The sequence below is a fragment of the Monodelphis domestica genome, chromosome 8 (assembly GCF_027887165.1).
Source record: "Monodelphis domestica isolate mMonDom1 chromosome 8, mMonDom1.pri, whole genome shotgun sequence".
NCBI lineage: Eukaryota > Metazoa > Chordata > Mammalia > Didelphimorphia > Didelphidae > Monodelphis > Monodelphis domestica.
This window is the reverse complement of record NC_077234.1, coordinates 184,694,289-184,720,623: the sequence shown is the minus strand read 5'-3', so window position 1 is coordinate 184,720,623 and position 26,335 is coordinate 184,694,289. Positions and strand designations below refer to the sequence as shown.

General features: G+C 36.4%; 1 protein-coding gene across 1 annotated transcript in view; it reads right to left on the bottom strand.

Moving 5' to 3' along the window:
* Positions 1-26,335, bottom strand: part of ATP11A (ATPase phospholipid transporting 11A) — a 234,439-nt gene that overhangs the window by 113,164 nt on the left and 94,940 nt on the right. Inside the window, 1 exon segment of the mRNA XM_007501271.2 lies at positions 4,121-4,246. Coding sequence (XP_007501333.2) covers positions 4,121-4,246 — 126 coding nt within the window.

Genomic DNA, 26,335 nt, shown 5'->3' with positions numbered 1-26,335 from the left:
CATATCCCTGAGAGTGGCAAAGACCATAAAGGCTGGAAAATAAGCAATGTTTAGGGAGACTGTGGAAAGATAGGCACCGTAATATATTATTGATGGATCTCTGAAATGGAAAACAATTAGGAATTCTTTAAGAAAAGAGATTATATACGTACATAATCATAACACAAATGTAATACATGTGTATGTATGATTTCTTTTTTTTTTGCCGCTTCAGTGATTTTTATTTTTAATTTTTCTAATTTGGTCAATTTCAAACATTATTCCTTAGTTACATAGATCATATTCTATTCCTCCCTCCCCTCTCCCTTGCCTTCCCATTTGCTGCCCTCCTCTGTGCTATCTTCCTGCGAGCACCCATGGTCTGTGCTCTTCAGACTGCTGGGGTTTCAGGTCTAGCTGCTCTCAGGGCCAGGTCTTTGATGGTCTTAGTCAGCTGCCACAGACCTAGAGGTGCCCTTTACTCACTCTAGAGGTGCCCCTCGCTCACTGATTCTAGTGTACACTGGCTCTGACTCTGGCTCTGTAGGTGGGGTGGGGGAGGGTAGATCAGCTCATGTTTTGGTGGAAATGCCCAAATCCCACGTACCTTCAATGCTGCACCCTACTGTAGAGTCCAATTGTTCATATTTGGGTTTTTTGGTCTTTTGAAGTAGTATATATCGGTAGGTGTTGAGGAGAGGAAGAGTCCTGCCGTCATGTTTACCTGAAAGTCCGTATGTATAATTTCTAAGAGCAATTCTCTAAGTTCTAAGTTCTTCTCTCACCTTGGGTAGAAGGTGCCTCAGTTGCGTTTGTCCTTTTGTTCAGCATGGCCAACCTCTTCTCAGTGAATTTAGACACGGTCCTAACGTAATGAATGTGTAAGAGGAGGTGAAGCCCGGCTAGTAATGGGCTTCTGCCAGCAGCCAGTCCTGTACTTCTAAACAATCCTCCTTTCCCCTTTCCTCTCTCTCTCATATGCACACATACCTATTGGTGCCTTGCATAAATAGGAGATAATAGATGTTTACCGAAGGGGAGAATTTCAAATGATCAGAGGAGTGACATAGATTTAATGAGAAATTAGTGTGTTGTCAAAAAAAGGCATCAATAAAACTTTTTAAAAATCAAATTAATCTCTTTTCAAGAGGTTTTAAGGTTCTTGTTATTCAAAGAAATCCTACTGTGAATTCTCTCATAAGTAAGAGTTATCTTTTTTAAAATTCAAGATTTACTTAACACAAGGCAAACTTATGATGTAAACAAAAGCTTCACTAGCAGCCCTAATTTCAAGTTTTCAATCTTTTCAAGGGTTTTTCCTAATATGACTGTGATAACCTGTATAATTTTTTAAAATTATAGACCATTATTTCCTGAAACTTTCATCACACCTTTCAAAGTATCCTTGAAGAGAGACCACAATTCCATTCTTGAGTCTAAAGTCTTTCATGTACTTTACCTCACTCCTTAACTCCTCTTAAGTGAAAAGACTCTTAGGAGTCAATGACACTTTACACATTCTCTAAAAGTATGACTATTTAACCAGTCTATTTTTTCTAAAAGTACAAAGACTTTAAATTTATTAGTTCCTGTTCTTGAGCTCTGATAAAATGAGCTTTATAAAGTACAGCTCTTTCTTAAATATTCTCTGGCAAGATAAACAGTTTTTTCTCTGACAAAATCCTAGTTTTAGAATGCTCCCCAGCAGTGCAGGATATCTTCTAGTATGCATCAAAGAAACCATTGGTTTCCTCTAGTATTAGACAGGTCCTCCAAACTTCTCTGGAACATTTAGGTGGTACCATGGATAGAAAGATTCAAAGGGCGCTAAAAGACTGTCTGCCGTTTGATCCAGTCATAGGTTTGTACCCCAAAGAGATAATTAGGAAAAAGACTTGTACAAGAATATTCACAGCTGCGCTCTTTGTGATGGCAAAAAATTGGAAAATGAGGGGATGCCCTTCAATTGGGGAATGGCTGAACAAATTGTGGTATATGTAGGTGATGGAATACTATTGTGCTAAAAGGAATAATAAAGTGGAGGAATTCCATGTGAACTGGAATGACCTCCAGGAACTGATGCAGAGTGAGAGGAGTAGAACCAGGAGAACATTGTACACAGAGACTGATACACTGTGGTACAATAAGAACACTATCCACATTCAGAGGAAAAACTGTGGGAGCAGAAACACAGAAGAAAAACAACTGCTTGATTACATGGGTTAATGGGGATATGACTGAGGAGTAGACTTTAAATGATCATCCTTGTGTAAACATCAACAACATGAAAAAAGTTTTTGACCAAAGGCACATGTAAAACTCAGTGGAATTGCACATCGGTTACAGGAAGCGGGAGGGAGAGGGGAGGGAAAGAATATGATTCTTGTAACCAAGGAATAATGTTCTAAATTGACTAATTAAATAAAACTTAAAATAAACAAACAAACAAACAAATAAACAAACGAATGAATGAACAAATGAATGAATGAATGAATAAATAGGTGGGAAAAAAAGAGAAAGGTTCATATTGGGGAGTTAAAATCCAGCCTCAGATGTATACTAGCTCTGTGACCCCGGACAAGTTGTTTAATTCTGTTTGCCTCAGTTTCCTCATGTGTAAAATGAGCTGGAGAAGAAAATGGCCAACCATTCCAGTATCTTTGCCAAGAAAATCCAAAATGGGGTCACAAAAAATCAGACATGATGGAAACAACTGAACAACAACAAAACAGATTTCCCTATGGCAGGAATAATGGAAATTGTGTTTTAAACCCACAACTCTCTGCTGTATTAAATCAAGCCCTTGTAAAAGAGTTGTTTCCATTCTAGACATGTCCAAACCTCTTATTCAGTATTTGAATATAACTTTTTTCTGGGCAGTCCTCTCAATCCACCCCCTCCTACACCCAGTTTGGTATTTTCTTTCCAGGAATGGAGAGCTTCATAGCTAATCGACACCTGCCAACATAGAGAAACTAATCAGAATGGCCTGAGCAAGGTCCGACCCTCTTCCCCTCCTGGTCCTCTTCTGATATTTACTATAACCTGACCAAACTGTGAAGAGTAGCAAGAATCTAGCAAAGAGTGCTGATTCCAGAGGGAGTCTTTCATATGACCACTGAGTCCCCTTCTCCTCTTGCCACATGACTCAAAGATGCCAGATGCCACCTTGTTAGGTAAGTCACAGATGTATCCTAATCCTGTAAAGATACAGCTGAAACCCTTTCTCTTAGATACTGTGATCCAGATGTCTCCTTGTCCCATGCTTTCTTCCTTGTTCTCTTTATGGGTGTTTCAGGCTAAGCACACTCCTTTGTGTGATTTAAAAGATACCAAAAATATGTATTAAATAAAAGCTTACTGCTTTTAACACTCTTGGCCACTTTACTTTTGTTTAGAAACGCAAGGTTCCAAAAAGGCAGCTTCAAAGGACTGAGACAAATTGGGAGGAATATTCTATGAGGAAAGAGAAAGATGTCTTCAGATATTTGAGAGGAAATAGGGGGAAAGTAGGAATAAGTGCTTCTGGTCATGCCAAATAAGAAAGATATAAAAGAGAAAATGGACTTAAGAAATGGAATCAGGTGTCAAGGTTTGTGAATCATTCTAATATATCTTCCTTCCATATCTTTGATAGCCACCTTTTCCCCACAGGGTTAACACTTTACACTCTCCAATCTCTACCTCAATCATACAGTAACAATATTTATTCATTATAAAACAAAATATTCCTGTCACAAAATAGTTTTAGCTGGTATAATGTGTAGTTGAAGAACAAGAGGGGAAAAAACTCAGTAAAACTCATTATTAAGATCTCCATTCCACACATAGTATCTACTGTTCATTCTATCACTTATCACTTAAAAAGTTCCTCAACCAAATTACTTATAGCTTATTTCACCTCTGATGAATTATGTTATTCACCTTGGAGTCAGTGAAGGAATCAACATGCACAATAAAATATATGATTCTGGACATGGCCAATATGGGAATTTATTTTGCTTGACTATACATATTTCTTGGAATGGCATTTTTTTCTTCATTTTTTTAGGGGGAAAGAGGTGGAACTGAGAAAATCAATGCATATTAATTGAAAAAAAATGAGTTAGAAAAATGCACATAAATTAACAGTAAAACTTACCTTGGAGGAGACTATTCTATTATCTGGGTATTTCTGTGGATTGTATGCTTCAGCAGCACCTGGAGGGGGTTCCTTATGTCCGACATAAATGGTCCGACTATCAACCCAATTGTCTTCTCCAGCACACTATAAGCAAGAAAAGATATCAATTCAAGTTACTCTAAATATAAATACCCCAAACACAAATACATAGGCAAGTCCTGACTCATTATGATTTTTTTCATCAGTGAAAATTCTAATGTTCTTTGGTTGGCTGGAACACTGGCAAAGAGATATCAACTATTTCACTTACAGTATTGAAAAGGAGGCAGAAAAAGGGAAAATGCATCTGGTTGAGATGTACCCCTTGATATTCCCAATTTAAGAACTACCTTTGATTACTACCGAGTCATCAGATTTTAGGTTCTTCACATCACTGACTGATATCTTCAATAGAACATGAAAAAGACACAAATCAGTAACAGAGTAAGTTGTCAAAACTCCTTTTCACAGTTCACATTTCAGTTTTCCCATTAACTGGTATTAGAGTATTGCTTTGCAACATAAATCTGAGAGAATCAATTCTTTTGAAAGAGAATGCAACAGCCAAATCTTAAGACTTCCTCCACAAAGAAAACAGATAGTTATGCAGCTCTATAAAATGAAAGGATTCAAACAGATGGTCTCTAAAGCTACTCCCAGTTTTGACATTCTATAAATCTCTGATACAAATCTCAGAGAATAAGGGTGAAGCCACTGGTTAAAACTGAAGTCCATAGATTTCAAACAACCATGCTATTTTGTGAGTGCCATGAACAAATTAGAGATCACTATGCTCTTCTCAAAGGTAACTACAAAAAAAAATCCCTAAAAATCTCCAGAATGTCCAATATAGAAGACGTTAGAGAAAGATATTCAAGGAAGAAAACATTTTGGTAAAAAAAGATTTTTGACCTGTGAAGGGCACCCAAACTTGTTATTTTAATTCCTAAAGAAAAGCAAACAAACCACCATAATCATTTCATGAAATCGAGAAACAAATATTAACTGAATACTCACATATATTAAGATAAGGAACAAATTAAATCCAGTTTATAAGTTAAAAGCATACTTTTTTTAAAGGTGGAAGGGACCCTAGAGATTATCTAGTCATAATAAAGTACATAAGATAGTATAAACAAGGTTATATATATATATTTTTTTTTTTGAGAAAGGAAAAGGTCATCTAGCCTGAGCATTAGAAGGTATTCAGGTATATCTTCTGGAGGAAGAAATTTTTGAGCTGATGGGGAGGGAGTACAATGACAAAAAGGACTGGCTAAACTTAAGGCACAGAATCAGCAGAGATGAGAAAGCTTAGAGTATCTTCATGGGACAAGTAGCCAACCAGAAGCCTAGTTTGACTCGTGTATAGAACTTGATCAGAGTCTAGGAAGGCAAGCTGGTTGCAAATTATGGAAGATACTGAATGGCAAGCTAAAGAGTTGGGGTTTTATTCAATAATCAACAGGATATCTCATTGAAGAATTCTGAAGAAGACTGATATAAATAGATTTATGAATAAGGAAATTTATCTGGCAGTGGAGGAAAGATGGAGAGAGGTCAGAATGGAAGTAGAAAGAGCAATACTGCATAAGCATTCTAAAGATGGAGACATTGAGACATGGAAGAATAAAGAGTCTTGCCCAAGGTCAAAAAGGGAGTCAGTGGTGGGGGCGAGGTCCTCCAAGGATTTCCAAATCTATTCTTTTTACCAAACTACATAGTGTTCAAGGCAAACAACACAAACTTCCATTTCTGCTCTTCCAACTTCCAGAAAAATGAATTTTCCTGCATTTTAAGTGTTATTAGCACAAGAATCACAAATATAGAGGCACTCTAAAAACTCTTGATCTGTGACACACAAAGCTGCCACTCCCAGCAAGCTTGACATTCATTTGAATCTAATATTTGATGTCCTTCTTTGCCAAAAGCTTTAACAATGACATCATGTATATAACTTACTAGCTCCCCACCACTTAAAAAGCCTGCTGCCAGAATCAAATAATGCTAGAATGTCTTTTCATTACATGTGGCCAAGAAGGATCTCAAGGATTATAAGCCAGACCTGTCCATTGCAGGTTGTCCAGCTGGTTGACTTTGCAAAATTAACCAAGGTGTATTTGTGCTGCCAGCCTGCAGTGAGTAGCATACTGTAGTTGTTGGTGCTCCATAAATATTAAATAGTTAACAGCATTAATAATAATTAGGTATTAAATCTTCCTAGGCGATTAGAAAGCTGGAATTCTTTAAACCAACATCTGGAAACCTTCATTATCAAGCATAGGCATGTAAAGTAGATGAAATAAAAGGGGACCTATAATGTAGACATGCTTCCTATCACTGGAGAATTAAATTAACCAAACAACATGCTTTCAAAATGGAAGTTGCTGGAATGGTCTTGAGTCAAAATTTTTGCTTCAAAAATGAGCAATTAAGGTAACAGGTTTTTTTTAAATTTCCTCAATTTAGAACATTATCCCTTAGTTACAAGAATCCTATTCTATCCCTCCCTCCCCTACCCCCACCTTTCACGTAGCCCACACACAATTCCATTGTGCCCTTGATCAAAACCTGTTTGCATGTTGTTGACGTTTGCACTAGTATGTTCATTTAAAGTCTACATCCCAAATCAAATCCCCCTCAACCCATGCAATCAAGCAGTTGTTTTTCTTCAGTGTTTCTACTCCCACAGTTTTCCCTTTGAATGTGGATAGTGTTCTCCTCAAAGGTCCATCTTGGTTGTTCAGGATAACTGCACTGCCACTAATGGAGAAGTCCATTACATTCAATTGTACCACAGTGTATCAGTCTCTGTGTACAATGTTCTCCTGGTTCTACTCCTCTCACTCTGCATCACTTCCTGGAGGTTGTTCCAGTCCTCATGGAATTCCTCCACTTTATTATTCTTTGAGCACAATAGTATTCCATCACCAACATATACCACAATTTGTTCATCCATTCCCCAATTGAAGGGCATCCCCTCATTTTCCAATTTTTTGCCACCACAAAGAGCACAGCTATGAATATTCTCGTACATGTATTTTTCCTAATTATCTCTTTGGGGTACAAACCCAGCAGTGCTATGGCTGGGTCAAAGGGCAGACAGTCTTTTAGTGCCCTTTGGGCATAGTTCCAAATTGCCCTCCAGAATGGTTGGATCAATTCACAACCCCACCAGCAATGCATTAATGTCCTAACTTTGCCACATCCCCTCCAACATTCATTACTTTCCTTTGCTGTCATGTTAGCCAATCTGCTAGGTGTGAGGTGATACCTCAGGGTTGTTTTGATGTGCATTTCTCTGATTATAATAAGGGATTTAGAACACTTTTTTCATGTGCTTATTAATAGTTTGGATTTCTTTAACTGAAAATTGCCTATTCATGTCCCTTGTCCATTTATCAATTGGAGAATGGCTTGAATTTTTGTACAATTGATTTAGCTCTTTGTAAATTTGAGTCATTAGACCCTTGTCAGAGGTTTTGTTATGAAGATTGTTTCCCAAATTGTTACTTCCCTTCTAATTTTGGTTGCATTGGTTTTGTTTGTACAAAACCTTTTTAATTTGATGTAATCAAAATTATTTATTTTACATTTTGTGATTTTTTTCCTAAGTCTTGCTTGGTTTTAAAATCTTACCTTTTCCAAAGATCTGACATGTATACTATTCTGTATTCATCTAATTTACTTATAGTTTCCTCCTTTATGTTCAAGTCATTTGCCCATTCTGAGTTTATCTTGGTGTAGGGTGTGAGATGTTGATCCAAAACTAATCTCTCCAACAGTCTTCCAATTTTCCCAGCAGTTTTTATCAAATAGTGTATTTTGGTCCCAAAAGCTGGGATCTTTGGGCTTATCATAGACTGTCTTGCTGAGGTCACTTACACCAAGTCTATTCTACTGATCCTCCTTTCTGTCTCTTAGCCAGTACCAAATTGTTTTGATAACCACTGCTTTATAGTATAGTTTGAGATCTGGGACTGCAAAGCCTCCTTCCTTCACATTTTTTATCATGATTTCCCTGGATATCCTCGATCTTTCATTCCTCCAAATGAACTTTGTTATGATTTTTTCTAATTCAGTAAAAAAGTTTCTTGGTAGTTCGATGGGGATGGCACTAAAATAAGTAAATAATTTTGGGTAGGATGGTCATTTTTATTATGTTGGCTCGTCCTATCCATGAGCAATTAATGTTTTTCCAATTGTTTAGATCCAGTTTTAATTGTGTGGAAAATGTTTTGTAGTTGTGTTCATATGGTTCCTGTGTTTATCTCAGCAGATAGATTCCTAAGTATTTTATATTGTCTAGGATGATTTTAAATGGAATTTCTCTTTCTAATTCTTGCTGCTGATGTGTGTTGGAGATATATAGAAATGCTGATGACTTCTGTGGGTTTATTTTGTATCCTTCAACTTTGCTAAAGTTGTTGATTATTTCCACTAGCTTTTTAGTTGATTCTCTAGGATTCTTTAAGTAGATCATCATATCATCCACAAAGAGTGATGGCTTGGTCTCCTCATCACCAATTTTAATAAGGTAACAGTTTTTAATGGTGTGATATAACTAATTATACTTTATTGGGGTTTAGAAGTCCACCATTACTATATCCATTCTTGCCTTCAAAATCCTATTACTTCATGAAACTTAAGAAAAGCTGGTTCTGGTAATGTTTCTGGCTTTATGACATGGATATCAGTCATCTGCATACATGTTTTAACTCCATTACTGGACTATGAGCTTGTAAGCTGCATATACTTCTGTAGGTCTCTTCAATTCCTATTATGGTATCTTTATATAGTAGGCACCTAATAAATATTTATCAACTGAATGAATTTAATTCAAGACAAACATTTGTTACATGCAAGGTTAAATTGGAGAATACATTTTTGGTTGGTAGAAGGTTTAAGAAAAGCTGTGGTTTTATCTGTATAGGAAAAGCTTATGAAACTATTCCCTTTCCACCTCTACCAATGCAAATCTGGACCTTTTTTGCAACTTACACTCTTAAGTGAATTTCCTAGAAGTACAGAGAAGTCAAATGATTTAACCAAGGTGACATAGTCAGCATCAGAAGCTGAACTTGAACCTTGGTCTTTCAACGTCTGGGGTTAGTTCTTTAAGACAAGTTATTTTTACAAATTCAAAATTAAAGGGCTGCTAAGTGGCTCAGTGGAGAGAGAACCAGGCCTAGAGATGGGAGGTCCCGGGTTTGAATATGGCCTCAGATACTTCCTAGCTGTGTAACCCTGGGAGAGTCACTTTAACCCCAATTGTCTAGCCCTTACTATTCTTCTGCCTTGGAATTGGTACTTTTAAAAAAAAATTCAAAGAAAGGTTCTTTGAACAAATGATTTTTTTAAACTTCCAAATATTAGATATTACACTTCATTTAAGAAATAATACTTGAATAATGGAGAACAGATAAAGTACTTCTGCATGGTTTGGGGACAATGAGTTCTATTGCTTCTCTATTCTTAATAAACCTATTAAAAGTTACCTCCAAAGAACCATAAATAAAGCTATATATCATACGTTTCTATTAATAGTTGAAAGCTCAATGGACTGAAACAGAGTTTCAGGGAAATGTGAGTTAAGATACAATACAACCGTTGCTCTTCAGCTCTGTCAGCAATAGGATATGTAATCCAAAAAGTGATTTCCTTAGCAAGAGAAAAAGAACTGCATTTTATTGCAGTAATAACATCACTTGAAACTTTTCTACAAGTTAGCTTTTGGGAAATTAGAAACTATGAAATCATTTTTTGGTGTGTTCAGATATAAGGTCAAGTGTCATATGATTTGCTCTTTACATCTATTTAAAATCTGTGCAGCCTCAATCTACATACTCAACAAATAAGAAAAAAATGCTGGCAAATTAGAAATTACGTCCTTAAAAAAAGGAATACTTCAAATCAAAGAAAGCCATAACTTCATAAAAATCACAATCAAGGGCAATGGAGTGGTGCAAATAAGCTCTAGTCTTATGAAGATTTGTTCACAAGAAATGATCATGTGACTATATAGGATCATAAAAGGAGGAAGATCCATCATGTAATGAAAATGAAGGACAGAAGAGCAGCCGGGAGGACTGCATTAGCACTAGCACAGAAGGGTAACAGATACACAGAGAGGCTTTCTGCACAATGAGTGGATTGACTACTGAGAGTTTGTGGAAGAAGGGCACAGCCAAGAGTCAGCCCAGTTTAGAAAGTGTGGGGTGAGCTGACATGGAGTATGACATGAAAGTACAACTGCCAATGAGACCAAGGACCTACCGAAATACTCAAGTGCAAATACAAGTTGAAAACAGACTAGACCAAATGTAGTCAGTTCCAAAGAACAAATCACAGTAAAGTGATTATGTGAAATGTTCATGCTTGGGTCAAAAATATCTCCAGAAAGGTGGTATTCAGAGGAAAGAACATTAGCAATTAAGAGTCTCAACTACACAATTATATACTGTAACTTTGTGCAAGAAAACCACCTCTCAGGTTCTCGTCCTTCTTAGCTATAAAATTCAGTGATCAGATTTGACCCTATATCATTCCTATTCTGAAATGCTAGGAATCTTTGGAATTCAACTTATTCATCCAATAAGGTTTCTTTCCAAATTTAGCCCTTCTTGGGATACTCCAAATTTCAACTAATGGGGACATTGTTTTGGGTCAAATTATCTCAAAAATTTTATTATTTCATGATTCTTTCAAAGAACAGAGAGATGAGAATGCTGACTTTTAACACTGGTTACCCTCAAAACAAGACTACTTTATTATAAAGCTCCCCTGTTCTCTTTCAGTCCAATTCTGGAGCCATAAATAGATCAACTGCCATTATTCCAGAAAAAGAGTAATACGGCTTTAGACACCATCACTATAACTTGGAAAGCCAAAATACTCCCTTACTGGCCACATTTTCCTTATATGTACTATCTCTCCTTATTTTAAGGTAATTTCCTTTAGGACAGAGAAAAAAATTTTTTTTCAATCTTCACAGAAAAACTGAATTCCAAAGGTCAGTATTTTCTTTGGGAGGCTAACAGACATTGTTGTTACATCTGAATTTTTTTAAAACAATGTTTATTAAGACCCCCCCCCCTTTTCTGTCTTATTATGAATTCTAAGACAGAAAAGCAAGGGCTAAGCAATTGGCAATAAGTGGCTTGCCAAGCTAGGAGTATAGATTTGAACTCAGGTTCTGCTGATTCATCTGGATTCTTGAACAATAGCCTCCGAAACCCTACTAAATCATCAAATAGCAACCAAGGATAAGCATGAGGTCTTGAACCAAAGTCTCCTATAAGGTTCTTAACTAGCTAAAACTAGTTAAAAACTAGAATTCTTAACTACCAAAACTCTACTGGGCTTTACCAGATGTGGGGGATTATAGGGCATGCTTGTTATCCAAGGAACTTCACAAATATTCAGGGCAAAGAAAAAATGGTTAACATTGTGGCTGCAACTGCCCCTCCCCCCATTAAAACACTGAAAATGGCTGAGGTTGGATGAAAAATGATTACAGTATAAAGACAAGCGAAGGATCTTGATAGGGTTCTCCAAAGAGGAAAAATGACAATCCGTGATAGGTTTGGTAAGAAGTAGATTAAGAAACACACACACAAATCCAGTGTTTGCATGAGACTTGGGCATCTATCTCCAAGTAGGGTAGTAAGGACCATCTATGTCATTACTATGGAATTACAAGAGGCATTAATATTTGCCATTTGACTATGCAGATATACACAAACATGCACATCCATAGTGCAGAGAAAGGGGTCCCTAGTGTAGTTCGATGTTCTTTTTGTAACTACACATGAAAAAATGTGCTACATATTCATTATGAATAAACCCAAATATTTTGCCAGCATATGTAAGCTATTTATATGCGATTTGGAAATCTATCCACAGATGGGTTACTCCAGGAGTGTTTGTAACTAATGAACTCATTCTTCAGTGTCAGCTGTAAACCTCCCCTCACACATTATTTTGTAACTAGAGTGCTTTAGTATATACGTGTGCTAATTTCAGCATACACTTAAACATTAACAATTGGCAATGATAAAAGAGTTTAAATAATTAAGCACAGACACAAACCAAATTACTCCATGGCCAAATAACCTTAAGCAATGAGCAGTATAAGTTTTAATGGTAAGCACAGAACTAGCTGTTTGGTAACTTTAGATAATTAAGGAGATGAAAATACCAGCATTCATTCTATTATGTGTTAAGTCTGTTCTCTGATTTAAATGCTTTAAGAATTGTTGAGCTGAAATGTTGTTTTATTTAAATGAACAGAATGACTTAACTATCTAACACTTTCCATGTCCTCTTTGTGAATATAATGAGTAGGTTTCATAGAAAAGAACAGCATAACTCTCAAAAATAAAAATGGTTATGTAATTTCTTAATTTTCCAATGTAAGTTTTCCTTTTCTTGAAATGCTACATCAATTTTGTTCACTGTGATCCAATAATGATCCCATGGGACGGACCTCACCCAGGGACAGACAAGCCAAGGACCTTGATCCATCTTTTGGGGAGCAATGGAATGTTCCCTTTTTCCTCTAAATGTCAGCACTTTGGAGATAATGGGATCTTTGGTAACTTCAAGTAAAATGTAAACAACCTATTTTTGATGAATTGGGACAAATGATAAAATAATTCATTTCTCTTAAGGAATTGATTTTTTAACACTTATCATTTGCATTCTTTAATTTTAAAAATCTGAATGGCAACTTTGTGCTTGTTTATAGGTTCTTCTCATCAGCCTGTCATTGAGTCTTTTTCACATCTGTTAAACCTTTTAACTCTAAATTTCTCTTCTGGTAGGGCTTGAGGGACAATTGACCTTAACAGATATATTATAAGGAAGACTCTTTTGCCATTGATATTATATATCGTCCTCTTTGTGAAGTGTCATAGCAAAGCAATATCAGATTGCCCTACATGGATATTTGCTTTTAAACAAACACATCTTGAGTATATTTTGTGCTTTTGCCAAGAAGAATCCCCACCAGTCACAAAGCAACCCCAAAGAAACCTACTTTCTGCACAGATCAATTAAATCAGCTAAAAATTTACAGCACAATAGATTTTTTTTGCCCTTGGCCAGACTTTCTTTTACCAGCAACTGACCATATGATTATTACAGGAAAACAACCAAGACCTTTATTAATTATGTAAACAAATGAGTGCTGGGATAGCCAGATTGTTACTTTGAGCAAACACTCTGTGATAAAGTTGGAACTTTATTTTTAATTGAAATACTTTTTATTTCTTCTCATTTTTATTCCATTTCCCTCCTTACCTTCCACCCACAAACACCTTGCTATTTGTTTCATTAATTTGAATAAAGTCTTCTGTGTATGTCTGTGTATGTGTATGTGATGGATTGGGTTTTTTTTTTTTTGGTAGATTTTTTTCCCAAAGTGAATCTATGGATCTTGTAAGAATCTTATTGAAGTCAGAGTTTTCCAAGGCGCTCTCTCTCTCTCTCTCTCTCCCTCTCTCTCTCTCTCAAGAAATTTTGTACAATAATTTAGGACTTTATTTAGAAGTATAAGCTGCCTTTTGTGGCCTATTCCCTAGGAATAATTCATAATAGGCTAATCAAATTTCCTAAAACTTACAACTGATGAAAAAAGAGTAATAGCATGCCTCAGGAAGTAGTGAACTCTAAATCATTGATGAAACTCAAACAAAAGACTGGAGGACCATCTGTCAGGAACAGCACTGGAGTTATTCATGGTTCAGGTTCAAACTAAATGAACTATGGCTTCTAAGTCATAATTCTAGGACCCTCTTCAACTCCAAGATGCTATGATTTTGTGAATTTCCTATAAAGAAAAGAACTATAATTCCATCACCTCCTTCATAGAAAAATCTCAAACAGCATATAAATGAAGAACCAAAGGAGTAAGCAGCAGGAAAACAGTGGCAAGTGGCACAAGAATTAAATCACTTTAGCACTGGGTGAAAATGCAGAATGTAGTCTCTGAAAACAATGTTGGAAGAGATATCTTCTATTTCCTAAATATTGTGGCTCATGGGTTTATTGAAAGGAAAATAAATTTATTTTATAAGTACAGGACTGGTGATACTGCTGTTCAAAAGGCATACAAATCTTTGTGCCCAAAGCTAGTTTTCCTTTCAGGAAGGGATGACGAGGCAACATGTGATGTTTGTTAAAGAAAGATTCTAAGTTGGTATTGTTCTCTAGAGGTCAGTGCCAATAAAATACTTAACTGTAGAAGGTAAGTTTCCTTCAAATATTATTAAACCCTTACTCAATTCAAGTACTGAGGTACACTCCATTTCAAAAGATACTCAGCTTGAGGCTTTCAAGTGTGTGTAAAGCATTTAGTTAAAAATTAATCCCTACTATTTCCTAGTATCTGAGAATAGGGCTTCAGCATCCCCCAAATCATGACTATATGATGAGCTTCTTTAAATAGAATTTGAGGTTTACTATATAATAATTTTTTAAAATCATACTCAAGTTAGAAATGAAGTCAAAATGGAATTCAATAGAATATAATACCAGCCAACACAGGTATTTTTCTTTGATCGAAATAATGGAGTGAATGGGTCATGCAATTTTGTCACTAATTACTAATTAATATGGTACACAAATCAGGAAAGCAGTGGTATTCACAAGATAATATTACTTTAAGAGTTTACTCCTGGACAATCCAAAGGCTATAGAAAGAATATATTTTGGCTATCCTTAAACAGTACCAATGAAGTAGAAAGAACAATGTGCCATCAATCAAAAGTCCCAAGTTCAAATCTTTGCTCTTCTACTTACAACCTAAATGACTTTGGGCAACTTCCTCATTTTCCTAATCTGTAAAGTTTGGGGACGGCACTAGATGCTTTTGCTGTTCAGTCATGAATATCTCTTTGTGACTCCATTTGGGATTTTCATGGCAAAGATATTGGAGGGGTTTGCGATGTCCTTCTCCAGCTCATTTTAAAGCTAACAGGGTTAAATGGCTTGCCCAAGGTGAGTGGCTGGGGCCAGATTTGAACTCAAGAAGATGAGTCTTCATTACTTCAGGCCTCATACTCTATCAATTGGACCATCCAGATGCACCAGAGAAAGTCTTTCTCACTTCTACATTTGTGTGATCAATAGAATAAAGAAGAAATTAGAATAGACTAGAATAACAGAAAGTGAGTAGGTTCTCATTTTTTAAAAACTGAATTTAATTCGACAAGAATTTATTAAATACTTCCTACATGCTAGCATATTATTTCAAGGAGTAAAATTGTAAGCAATTATAAAGTAAATAACAAAATCTAACTCTGGAATAACACATATTTACCAATTTCACCAAATAGTTTGATTTAAATGTTGTTCATTTTCTATGAAGCATTTGTGTATTCCCCCAATATCCCGCCCCCCTTTTGATAATGAACTTATTCTTAAAAGAAATGATAAAAGAACATGTGAGATTTTATAAATCTTCTATCCATGGGGGAGGAGGGAGGCTAGGATAATCTATCTTTAAAAAAGGATTCTGTCAAACATGGTTTTACCCTAAACTATCAGAATTAGATTTTAATTTCAGAGACTCTTGATCTATATTATAAAGACCATCTGTTGTTATTTCACAACACTAATATTCACCTTCCTTTCCCAACCCGAGGCTGTGGTTTCAGAAGGCAGTCACCAAGTAAGTTGTGGTCACATCCTGATCACCTGATCCAAGTGGCAGTTTTGCCAATGATTGATGCAGGGCTTTTGGCTCAAGTCTCAAAGATCTGACTAATAATTTTCCAAACCACTAATCTTCCTCGGGTTATTTATAAAAAACTTTAAAGGTAGAAGAAGCTGAACTTCAGCATTTTTCCAAATAAGATATTTTGAAGCAGTTTTTAAGAAAAGGGACACAATGCCAAAGTTCTCATTAACTTTTTTTTAAACTCATACTATATTCTAGTTTCTGATAAAGTTTTTAGAAGTGTCTTGTCTTCATTCTCCAGGGTAGCTTGGCATCAATGATGGCTGGACTATTTTATCTTTTTAGTTCCTACTGCATGTCTGTCCCTTAGCAAAGCTATTCAAGTTAAGGGATTTGTTAGCTTTTCTGACTCTTCAAGTCTCCCCTTCTTTCCCAGGGCACTGCCATGTAATTGAAGGGTATTTAAAAAAATAAGCTTTTATGGTCAAATGGAATTGAACAACTTGTTGTTTCAGTGGTTCTTTGGTTTCATGAGTTTATAATAGTACTGATTATCAGCACTGCAATTGTAAAACACCTTGTTTTTGTATCATACTGTATGAGAATTAACAAAGTGTTTTCATATACATGATCTCATTTGACCTTTATCATAACTTTGTAAGGAAGGCAGGATATGAATAATTATCCCTAACTAAGCATAAAAACAAAAATATGATGTGTCAATTAATCTACATCAGAGGAATTTTTTCTCTCTTTCCTAAAGTGGGGTCACACAAGTCAATTATATAAAGAACCTTTTGCTAAAGAAATTGGGAATAAACCAGATTTCTATCTTTATCTTTCAAATCATTCTAATTGTACTAGGCAGGGCTCATTACTTAAAAGTATTAAATATTAATCCTTGTATTTATTATTTATTTTTGGCAAAGAATTTCTAAATTTATTAATTGCACAAATCCAGATTCATATGTTTATATTACTTTAACGCATGCTGAAAATGGGCCAAATTTCCAGAACCAATTGTCTTTAGGCTACATTACCATTCAGAACATGATAAAGTAATTCATTCCTCATTAAGTGGAAGATTTCAAAATTAAAACTCCTCTTCTGAGCAGTAATAATGATTGGAAAGGGAGCAGCAAGGTGGTCCAGTGGATAGAATACTGAGTCAAATATCAGGAAGATTTCTTCTTGAGTTCAAATCTGACACTGTATGACTCTGAGCAGGTCACTTTACTCTGTTTCCCCATCTGTTAAATGAGCTGGAGAAAGAAATGGCAAACCACTCTCATATCTCTGCCAAGAAAATCCCAAATGAGGTCACAAAGAGTTGGACATGACTGAACAACAACAAAAATGATGAAAAAAGCACTGAGATTGGAGTTAGAGCCTAAATCTGATCTTTGTTACCTTTCTGGCCTTCACTTCTCAGAGGCTCAGGGTCTTGGTCAGGGAACTAAAATAATGGATGAAGAAATACCTTTTATCTCTAAACTGCATAAGTCAAATCATCTCCAACAGCATTGTGCTCTGACTCAATCAGTTTTAAAACCTCCCCAAAGTTGGTATAGGAACTCTCACTTTTTTCCAACCAGGAAATGGATTTTTTCTTGCCATCCATAGGGGAATTAAATGTTAAAGTAGAATTTTCTACCTCCACACTCAGTAGTCTATTTTTGCTCTCTTCCATTTAAAAGTGAAAATGCCCCTTCTTCCTTCTATCTGAAGCACTTTTGTATCCTAAGAGCAACATTTCTTCATTCTTCTAATTGCTAGAGGCTTTCCCCCCAAATTATCATATTGATTTTGTATAAACTTCTACACGTACAGGTTGCCTTCTCCAATAGAATGCCAGCTTCTTGAAATGAGTGACTGTTTCATTTTTGTCTTTATGTTCTCAAAGCTTATCACAGTGCCTGGCAAATAGCAAGCCCTTACTGATTGTAAATAGTGGAGAAATATCAATAAGGAGAGCTTATAGTCTAGCTTAAATATACAGACACACAGACACACACAGATATATACACACAATGATAAACACAGCTGAAAGCAAAGACTATAGTTAAATATTGTAAGCTTGTCTTCCTAAAACAATGTAAACATCTCACTTCACAAAGAACCACCTGCCTAAAGTCAACTCTTGATTATTTGCAATTGGATAATCTACTGTTGAGAAAAGATAAGAGTTCCAGAGGCAGTAGGGTTGAGAACATTCATGGGCATGTGTCTGATGACAGTATTATAAAACCATTCCAGAGTAATTCTAGAATATCTGTCCTTTTCTTAGATAGACCTTTTGTAGTCTGAAATTGTTGACTTGAGAGCAACAGATGAAATTCTATCCTGGGCAAACTACAACAGCTTATTTGGTTCAAGGGCTGGATGGATGGGTAGGTAAGTAAATAAGTAGAGAGGTAGTTGGATAGATGGATGGGTGGATGGATGGATGGATGGATAAACAGACAAGACAGACAGACAGATACAGGCAGATAGGCAAGCAGACGGATGGATGGAAAGACAGATAACATTATATGTACACATATATTTATATACACACAGAGAGAGCACAGTGATATTAATAAGATTAGGTCACTTAATAAAGAAGATAGATTTCTTCCCTCCAAACAATCTCATGAGGTTAACAGAACACATATTACTCATCCCCATTTTACAGAGGGAGAAATTGTAGCTCAGAGCAGTTAAGTAATTTGGGAAACATAACAGGAACATAAGGCTCCTTCCACTACACAAACTGCATCTCCTCAAACAAGAAAGCAAATATGAAGACAGAGAAAGCTTTAAAATATGCCGAAAATCAAGTGTAGCTCATGTTAGTTACCTAATAGGAGTTTTAAATTTCAAGTATAGTCAACAAAATATTATCATCTGTCTTGCATTTGGGCATGTAATTCTGTCTGAAATTGTTAGGTCCATTTTAATAAAGATGTTTCCTACAAATAATAATTTTTCCATTTGTAGGCATTAAGTCCTACAGAGAGATCTCTTATTTGGTGTCATTTTACCATTTTAAAAGGTTCTTGATCGGTGGATAAAAAAATGGTACAGTCTACAGGTCTTTCTAAAAATATAACAGGCATTTTCCCTGCTTATCTATAATATAAGCAGTTCCAGCAGTTTCAGTTGTGATGACTATGCTGCCTTTATTCTTTGTAGTCAGAACTACCAAATTTAGTTAATTCACATATATAGGGCACCTCTAATTTGAGCTAGGACAAAGCACTTCTGTACCTTAGACAATGTCTGAAACATGCCCCCAGGGATTACCATCTTTGAATTTTTGTGCATGTAATTTAAGATCATGAAATAAATATTCACAAACCAAGGAATTTGGAGTTTTCTGGCATTTGTATATACATAAATGTGTGTGTATATAATTTGGAGATTTTTTGGTATATGGGTATATATGTATATCTGAATATTATTTCTACATGGAAATAATATATTAATGGTATATGAATAGAATAGCTACATTAGGAGTTATGTTCTTTCATAATTGATATATTAAGTTACTTTATTAGATTATTAAGTGTTAATTATATATATTAAAATGTTCTATATAAATAATATTCATATATCCATATAGTGTATACATGCCAGGAAACTCCAAACAGTTATGTTTCTATAACAAAGTAGCATCAATATGAACAGCTCTCAAAAGAAAAAGTGCAAGGTACCAACAACTACATGGAAGGTTGTACCAAATCACTAACAATAAGAAAAATGAAAAAAAACAAAACACAAAAAACCCAAACTCTTGGGTCTCACATCCAGAAAACTGCCAAAGATGGCAAAAGAGAGAAATCACTCGCATTGGAGAGTCTATGGGAAGACAGAAACATGAATAAATTGTTGAAGTCATGAAGTGGCTCAACTCTTCTGGAAAACAATTTGGAATTATTGTCAGAAAAGTGATTAAGCTTGTTTGTATTGTTTGGCTGAAAGATTCCATCACTGGTGAGAGTTGGGTGAGAGGTGGACACCAAAGGTAGATATGCAGCCCTGAAATGGGCTCTACAAACCCTCACACGAGAGGTGCTAGCCCTCCCTGAACATCCCATACACTCCAATATAGTTAATATTGTATCTAGGGAATCGATGTCAAAATTTTACTGAAAAACCACTACTAAAGCAACTCTGAAATTTCCTAAAGCAAATCCACCCATCTTGTTCCTCATGTTTAAATTCAGGGTCCTATTTGTTGTCTATCTGCAGTTTTTCTGAGGTACAAGTACTAATGAGCCATGTACACCATATATATGTGTATATACATATGTGTATGTATACACACTTATAAGCTATACATCTAAGCATATGTCATAATCTGGACAATAGGCAGTTCTCTTGGGAAAATGCTTGATTGTACTTGAGGAGGGAACAAGCTTTAGACTAACCTCATCTCTAGTGATAAGGGGCCTGGCAAGAATGCTGGTATCATTGGGGAGGACCTCTGGGGCTGCCCCTCTCCTGATAGGCTCCTGAGAGGGAATAAAACACCACCCAAGCTCCAATATTACAGTCACTCTTTATCTGGAGATGGCCCAATACTGAAGGTGGAGAACATTCCCTTCTCCCTTTATGTACTGCCTCTTCCTCAAACACATGTGCATGTATGTGCATGTATGTGTGCCCCCCTGTGTCAATGGATTGCCCAGTTGTTCCCATTCCTATAACTACCTTTGAAAGGCTAATAAATCATTGTAGTGGTGGTCAGCACTTCCAAATGTATCTCTTTCTTTGCAAATACCAAAGCCAATTGGAAGATGATTAGCCAGACCAACACTTACACAAACCATACTAATGAAAGGTGACATATTGGAAGCTTTTTATATTTTAGATATAGAATACAATCAAGATTATGGTTGCTGTAGATATTCTCCTTTGCTCATTGAGTACAGCACCTGGCTCAGCCTCACTCTTCTCCTCAGCTCTTAGCCTCATACTAGTGGCTGCAACCTACACAATACTAATCCCTCAAACACCCTAACCTCAGAATTCCTCAATTTACTCATTTCCCATTACTTACTTCGCCATCCTACCTCAATTACACACAGAGAAAGTCACACCGTCAATCTTACCATCACCCACAAGAGTTCCATTTATCCATTTCTGAACTCTGAAATTCCTTTCTATTCTGAAATTCTTTAATCTGATCGTCACCTGTGGTCATTTTACCTTGTTTATAAAACTTAACCCTGCTGCTCTTGGTCCTCAACATGACCACCAATTTTCTATGCCTCAGTTCTCTCTTAGTCCATCACCTCTGTACTGTCTACACCCTCCTCCCTTCCTCATCTTGATCCCTTAGTGAACTGGTTCAATTATTTGATGATCATCTCTCAAATTCTAAACTCTAGCCTTGAATTGCTCCCACTATCTGCTTGGCGTTTTCACTCTTATTCATGTGGAGCTGAAGAAAATTATGAAACCATGCTGACTGATTCCACAACAAATTTATGTTATATAATCTTGACTGGAATATCTCTGTGACAAGGCACTTCTTTTACACCTTTCACTATTCAACTCACTATAGTTCCTTTTCAAAAGCTTTAAACTCCTCCTCTTAGCTACTGTTTGCCCCCACTTTCTAAACTCAGAACTTTGCTTCATCTCCTCATCTCACATCACTTAGATGCCTTCTCCTACTTCTTCCTCTTTCACCTATCTTCCAATGGTCCTCTCTGCCAAAGTAAACTTCACAAGCGACCTCATTTCATCCCATCTTCTCTAGCAAACTGCCCTTTTAACATTTATCATCATTCGTACTTTCTTACTTATTTTTGGTCCTTCTCTTTCTACTGGTTGCTCCCCTATAAACATTCCCAAGTTTCCCCCTGTCTCAAAAAGCCACCACTTGTTCTGTCATGATTAAACTATCATCCAAAACATCTTTAGCCATTTATACTTGATGCCTCCATTTCCTCTCCCCTCATTCTATTCTAAATCCTCTGCAGTTCAGCTTCTGACTTCATCATTCAACTTAAACCGCTCTTTCGAAAGTTTGGATTTCTATATCAGTGATATCTTAAAAAGAAAATTTAATGACCTTTTATTCATCCTCATTTTTCTTGACCTCTTCCATTGTTGTCACTAATAATTTCTCTTTTCTCAAAAGTTTTCATGAGGCTGTTATCTCTTGGTTCTTTTCCTTGGTTTCACCTTGCTTTTACCTGCTAAATTTTCTTCTAGATCATGCCTGCTAATCATAGCATTCCACAAGGCTCTGTTTGGGGCTCTCTTCTTATACCATTTCCCTTGATGATCTCATCAACTCCTTTGGTTTCAATTATCATCTCTATCCAAGTGATTTTTACATTTATTTATCCAGTCCTAGCTACTATTTCCAACTCTCATTTGGACATCTTGAACTGAATGTGCTATTGATATTTTAAACTCAATGTGTGCAAAACTGAACTCATTATGTTTTCCCCTCAAACTCTCTCCTCTTCCTAACTTCCTATAAATTTTTTAAACCCTTACTTTCTGTCTTGGTATTAATTCTAAGACAGAAGACTGGCAAGAGCTAGGCACTGAGGGTTAAGTGACTTGTCCAGGGTCATGCAGTTAGGAAGTATTTGAGGCCAGATTTGAATCCAGGTTCTTCTGAATCCAAGGCTGGTGCTCTATCAATTGTGCTACTTAGCTGTTCTACTTCCTATTACTACTGAGAGCATCCTCCCAGTCCCCAAGGCTCACAGCCTAGGTGTTATTCCTTGACAGCTTACTCTTACTTCTCATAACTACTTTGCCACCAAAGTTCTGTTGATTCTACCTTCTCATTGTCTCTCATATAAATGTCTCTCTGACTGCTCTCCCCTGATGCAATCCTGGTGCAAGCCTTCTCACTTCTCACCTCTAGACTATTACAGCTATCACTTGATTGGTCTCCTTACCATAAGTTGCTTCGCTTCAATCTACTCTATCTGTCAAAGTGATTGTGTTAAAATGTAGGTCTGACCATGCCACTCTCCATTCAGTAAATATGAGTGGTTTCCTATCACTTCCAGAATCAAATAAGATCTGCCTTTTTTTTTTTGGAGTTCTTTATAGCCAGATCCCTTCTTATCTTTTCAGTATTCTTATACTTTATGTATCTATGACCCAGGGACTCTAGCCTTCTCCTTATTGTTAATTCCATAAAACAATCCAACAATCAGCTCTGTATATTTTCATTGTTTTTTGAGATCTCTTCCCCAAAATGATTAATAAAGAAAAATGTTTTGCACAATTGCACATGTAAAATCAGTATCAGATTGCTTGCCATCAGTGAAGAAGGAAGGCATAAAGGAGATAAGGAAGATTCAGAAGGAGAGAATTTTGAACTCAAAACTTTAGGGGGAAAATTAAATATTAAAAAAAAGAGATTTCTCCAAGGTATACCCTGTATATGTATAAAATTATTTGGGTATAAAACTAGACAGATTTATTCTACTTCTCAAACAAAAATATTAGAATATATGAGTACTTCTAAAATGTTAAAAACTATATAACCTCCAGGTAAACAGCTATTTTCCAGAATATCAAAACTCTATCTAATGAGGTAGCTAAAGTCCCAGAGCCAGTAATTATGGAACAGTGTTTTGGGAAAATACAAGAAAGTTGGGTAATAGCATACACAGTGAAACTTGGGGTGGGAAGCAATTGGGTAGTCTCATGGTTCAGCTGATTAGCTACGGTGTCAAAAAATACATCAGTGAAAATGATGAATTGCTGAAACATGGAAGATTTCAATTCAAGAGGAAATGGCTAAAAGAAAGTACAGAGTTGAATCTATGTTGCTATATTCAACTCCCCACAGAGAAACTGGGCTATAATCCCTGTGGGAGTCAGCAGCAAAATGCCAGTTCAATAGTGTCTTCCTATTTGTGCCTCTGCTAGAAGCTGCAGAAACCAGAGATGAGAGCATAAAGATCCTATTAGTGATACGGACGTCTAGATGGTGGCAGCTTATTCTGTCTGACTCCACAGAAACCACTTAATGTGGCTCTCATGGCAGGGCTTCCTGGGAACAGAAATGGGCATCATCCTGCTAGATTAGAACAAAGGTGAGCTCAAAATATATAAGAACATGAGAGAAGGGAGCAAAGGTGAGAAAATAAGAAAAAAGTTATAGTAAATAACTTTTCTTTCAAAAGGAAGAAAAGAAGTCATAGAACAAAGAACAAAAGAGAAAAAGGGAAGAAAAACAACAGAAAATTCAGGCACAAAATATGAACTAAAAAATAAACTGAGAAGGTAGATCAGAATTATAACCTTGTTATGAACTCCATTATAGCTAATTTAAATTTTACTTATGTTAATAAGAGAGCATGTCTTGGGTTGGTATATATTCTTAGTTTTCTGAAGAATATTAAGAAAGTACATCATTTCAGTAATTCATTATGGTTATAAAGACTTAATTGTTTCCTGATCCACTTTTCATGGATTTCAACAATTCAACTCTAAATTATTAATGATTTCTGCTTTACCCTTTATAGCATCTATTCTACTACTCTCTCCCCATTTTCATCCTTTTCCATAAACATGATCATTTATATATGTATATGTGTGTACATGTTTATATATACACATATATATATCTATATAAACATCTGCTTTTATATAGGATCAGAAGGCAAATTTGGGGCAGTATTGTATTAAATTCATTTAACATTTCCAAATGACTCGATTTTACCTAATAATCCCTTCTTAACCCACATTACTTGTAATTCTATAAAAGGAAAAGAGAATTCATACAAATATTGCTATAAATTTTCAACAAAATGGTGAAGCCTTGTCAATTATTCCTACAGCCTTTTCTTCTCAATTCACACTCAGACTAACTCAACACAGTCTTAAAGTCTCAGTTTACATCTATAAAATAAAGTTGGAAAAGTCACACCTAACTTTTTTTTTTTAAACCCTTACCTTCTATTGCCTTAGAATCAATAATGTATATTGGTTCCAAGGCAGAAGACTGGGCTGGACAAAGAGGGTTAAGTGACTTGCCCAGAGTCATGTAGCTAAGGAAGTGTGAGAGGCCACTTTTGAACCCAGGACTTTCCATCTCTGAGCCTGGCTCTCAATCCACCGAATTACCTAGCTGACTTCACAGCTAACTTCTTTGTATATCACTGTTGTCATTCGCTAAAGAACAGGAGTCAGGGGATCTCTAAGGTTATTCTTAAATCCTATGATCCTGGGATTTCTCAGCTTAGCATCACCACTTTTTTCAATGGGAGTTGCAGGAAGCAAAGGAAGTATTGGAGGTGGGAAGAGATGGAAAAAGGCTTTTGGATTAAATAACGTCTGTTTCATAGGGATCCAACTCCACTTTGTCCTAAATAGGGATCTTTCTAATTTGGCACCTTAACTCAAGATCTTGCTTCCCTTAAAAACTTCTCTAGGAACGAAAGAAAGAAAAGCATTTACCCAGCACGGACTCTGTGCCAAACACAATGCTAAGCTCCGGGGCTATGGTTACAGAAAATGAGGCAGTTCTTGACCTAAAGAGGCACATTCTAACGCGGCAGAGGGACCCATAAGGGAGAGTGGCTGCCAAAGAAGAGAGTTCAGAGTTCACAAAGATGTGAAAAGGAGGACAACTGACCAATACCTTCCACAGGCAATGGTGGGCATGATGTGATTATAGTTCTCAGCAAAACAGCAGAGCTGTGGAAACAGAGCTAGTCTCAGACACAGAAGAACCTGGGTCCCAGTCAGATCTTGGACATACAAAGACCGTGGTATCCTGAGAGCAAATCACTTGACCTTGCAGCACTCACAGAAGGTGCTGCTCGACAGTGGCAAATATGGAACGAGTGATGAGATTTTTCTAAGTCATTATACAATACTCAGTTCTGAAGACTTAATGATTCTACCTGAAAGTTCTTGGCTTTAAAACAACCTATTGACAAAGTGAAAGAGTGCAAAGTTTCAGTTATCCAATTCAAAGAAGGAAAAGCATTGGGAAATTGAGAAGGACAGACATTCTGCCTCCTACACCGAGGCCACCTCCTATTTCACATGACAGGAAAAACCCGCTCCGCGTCAGAGCCACAGTCCTGCTGACCTAGATAGGTGGCAGGGAAGGATGCCCAGGGTACCAGATTGAGGGAATCACAGTTCTGGGAAACCACATGTAAGTAACTGAGAATCAACTGTTTAAAGTTTGTGTTGCTACTGAAAAGTCAAGTGTTCTGGCCGATGAGTCCTGGATCCATTTCATACTAGAATGCCAACCAAACCACAACAAAACTGTGGATATGAAAGATTCACAACTTGCACTACTACAGCTGGTACCCTCATTCATCCAATCACGTTAAAGGGGCCATTTGCTTTTCTAAAATGTGAAAAGAGGGCTCAGGTCAGTCATTGTTCGTGGCTGGCTCTTGGTAACCCCATGTGGGGTTTTCTTGGCAAAGATACCGGACAGTTTTCTGTTTCTTTCTCCAGCTCACTGTATAGATGAGAAAACTGAGGTAAACAGGCTTCAGTGATTTGCCAACAGTCAC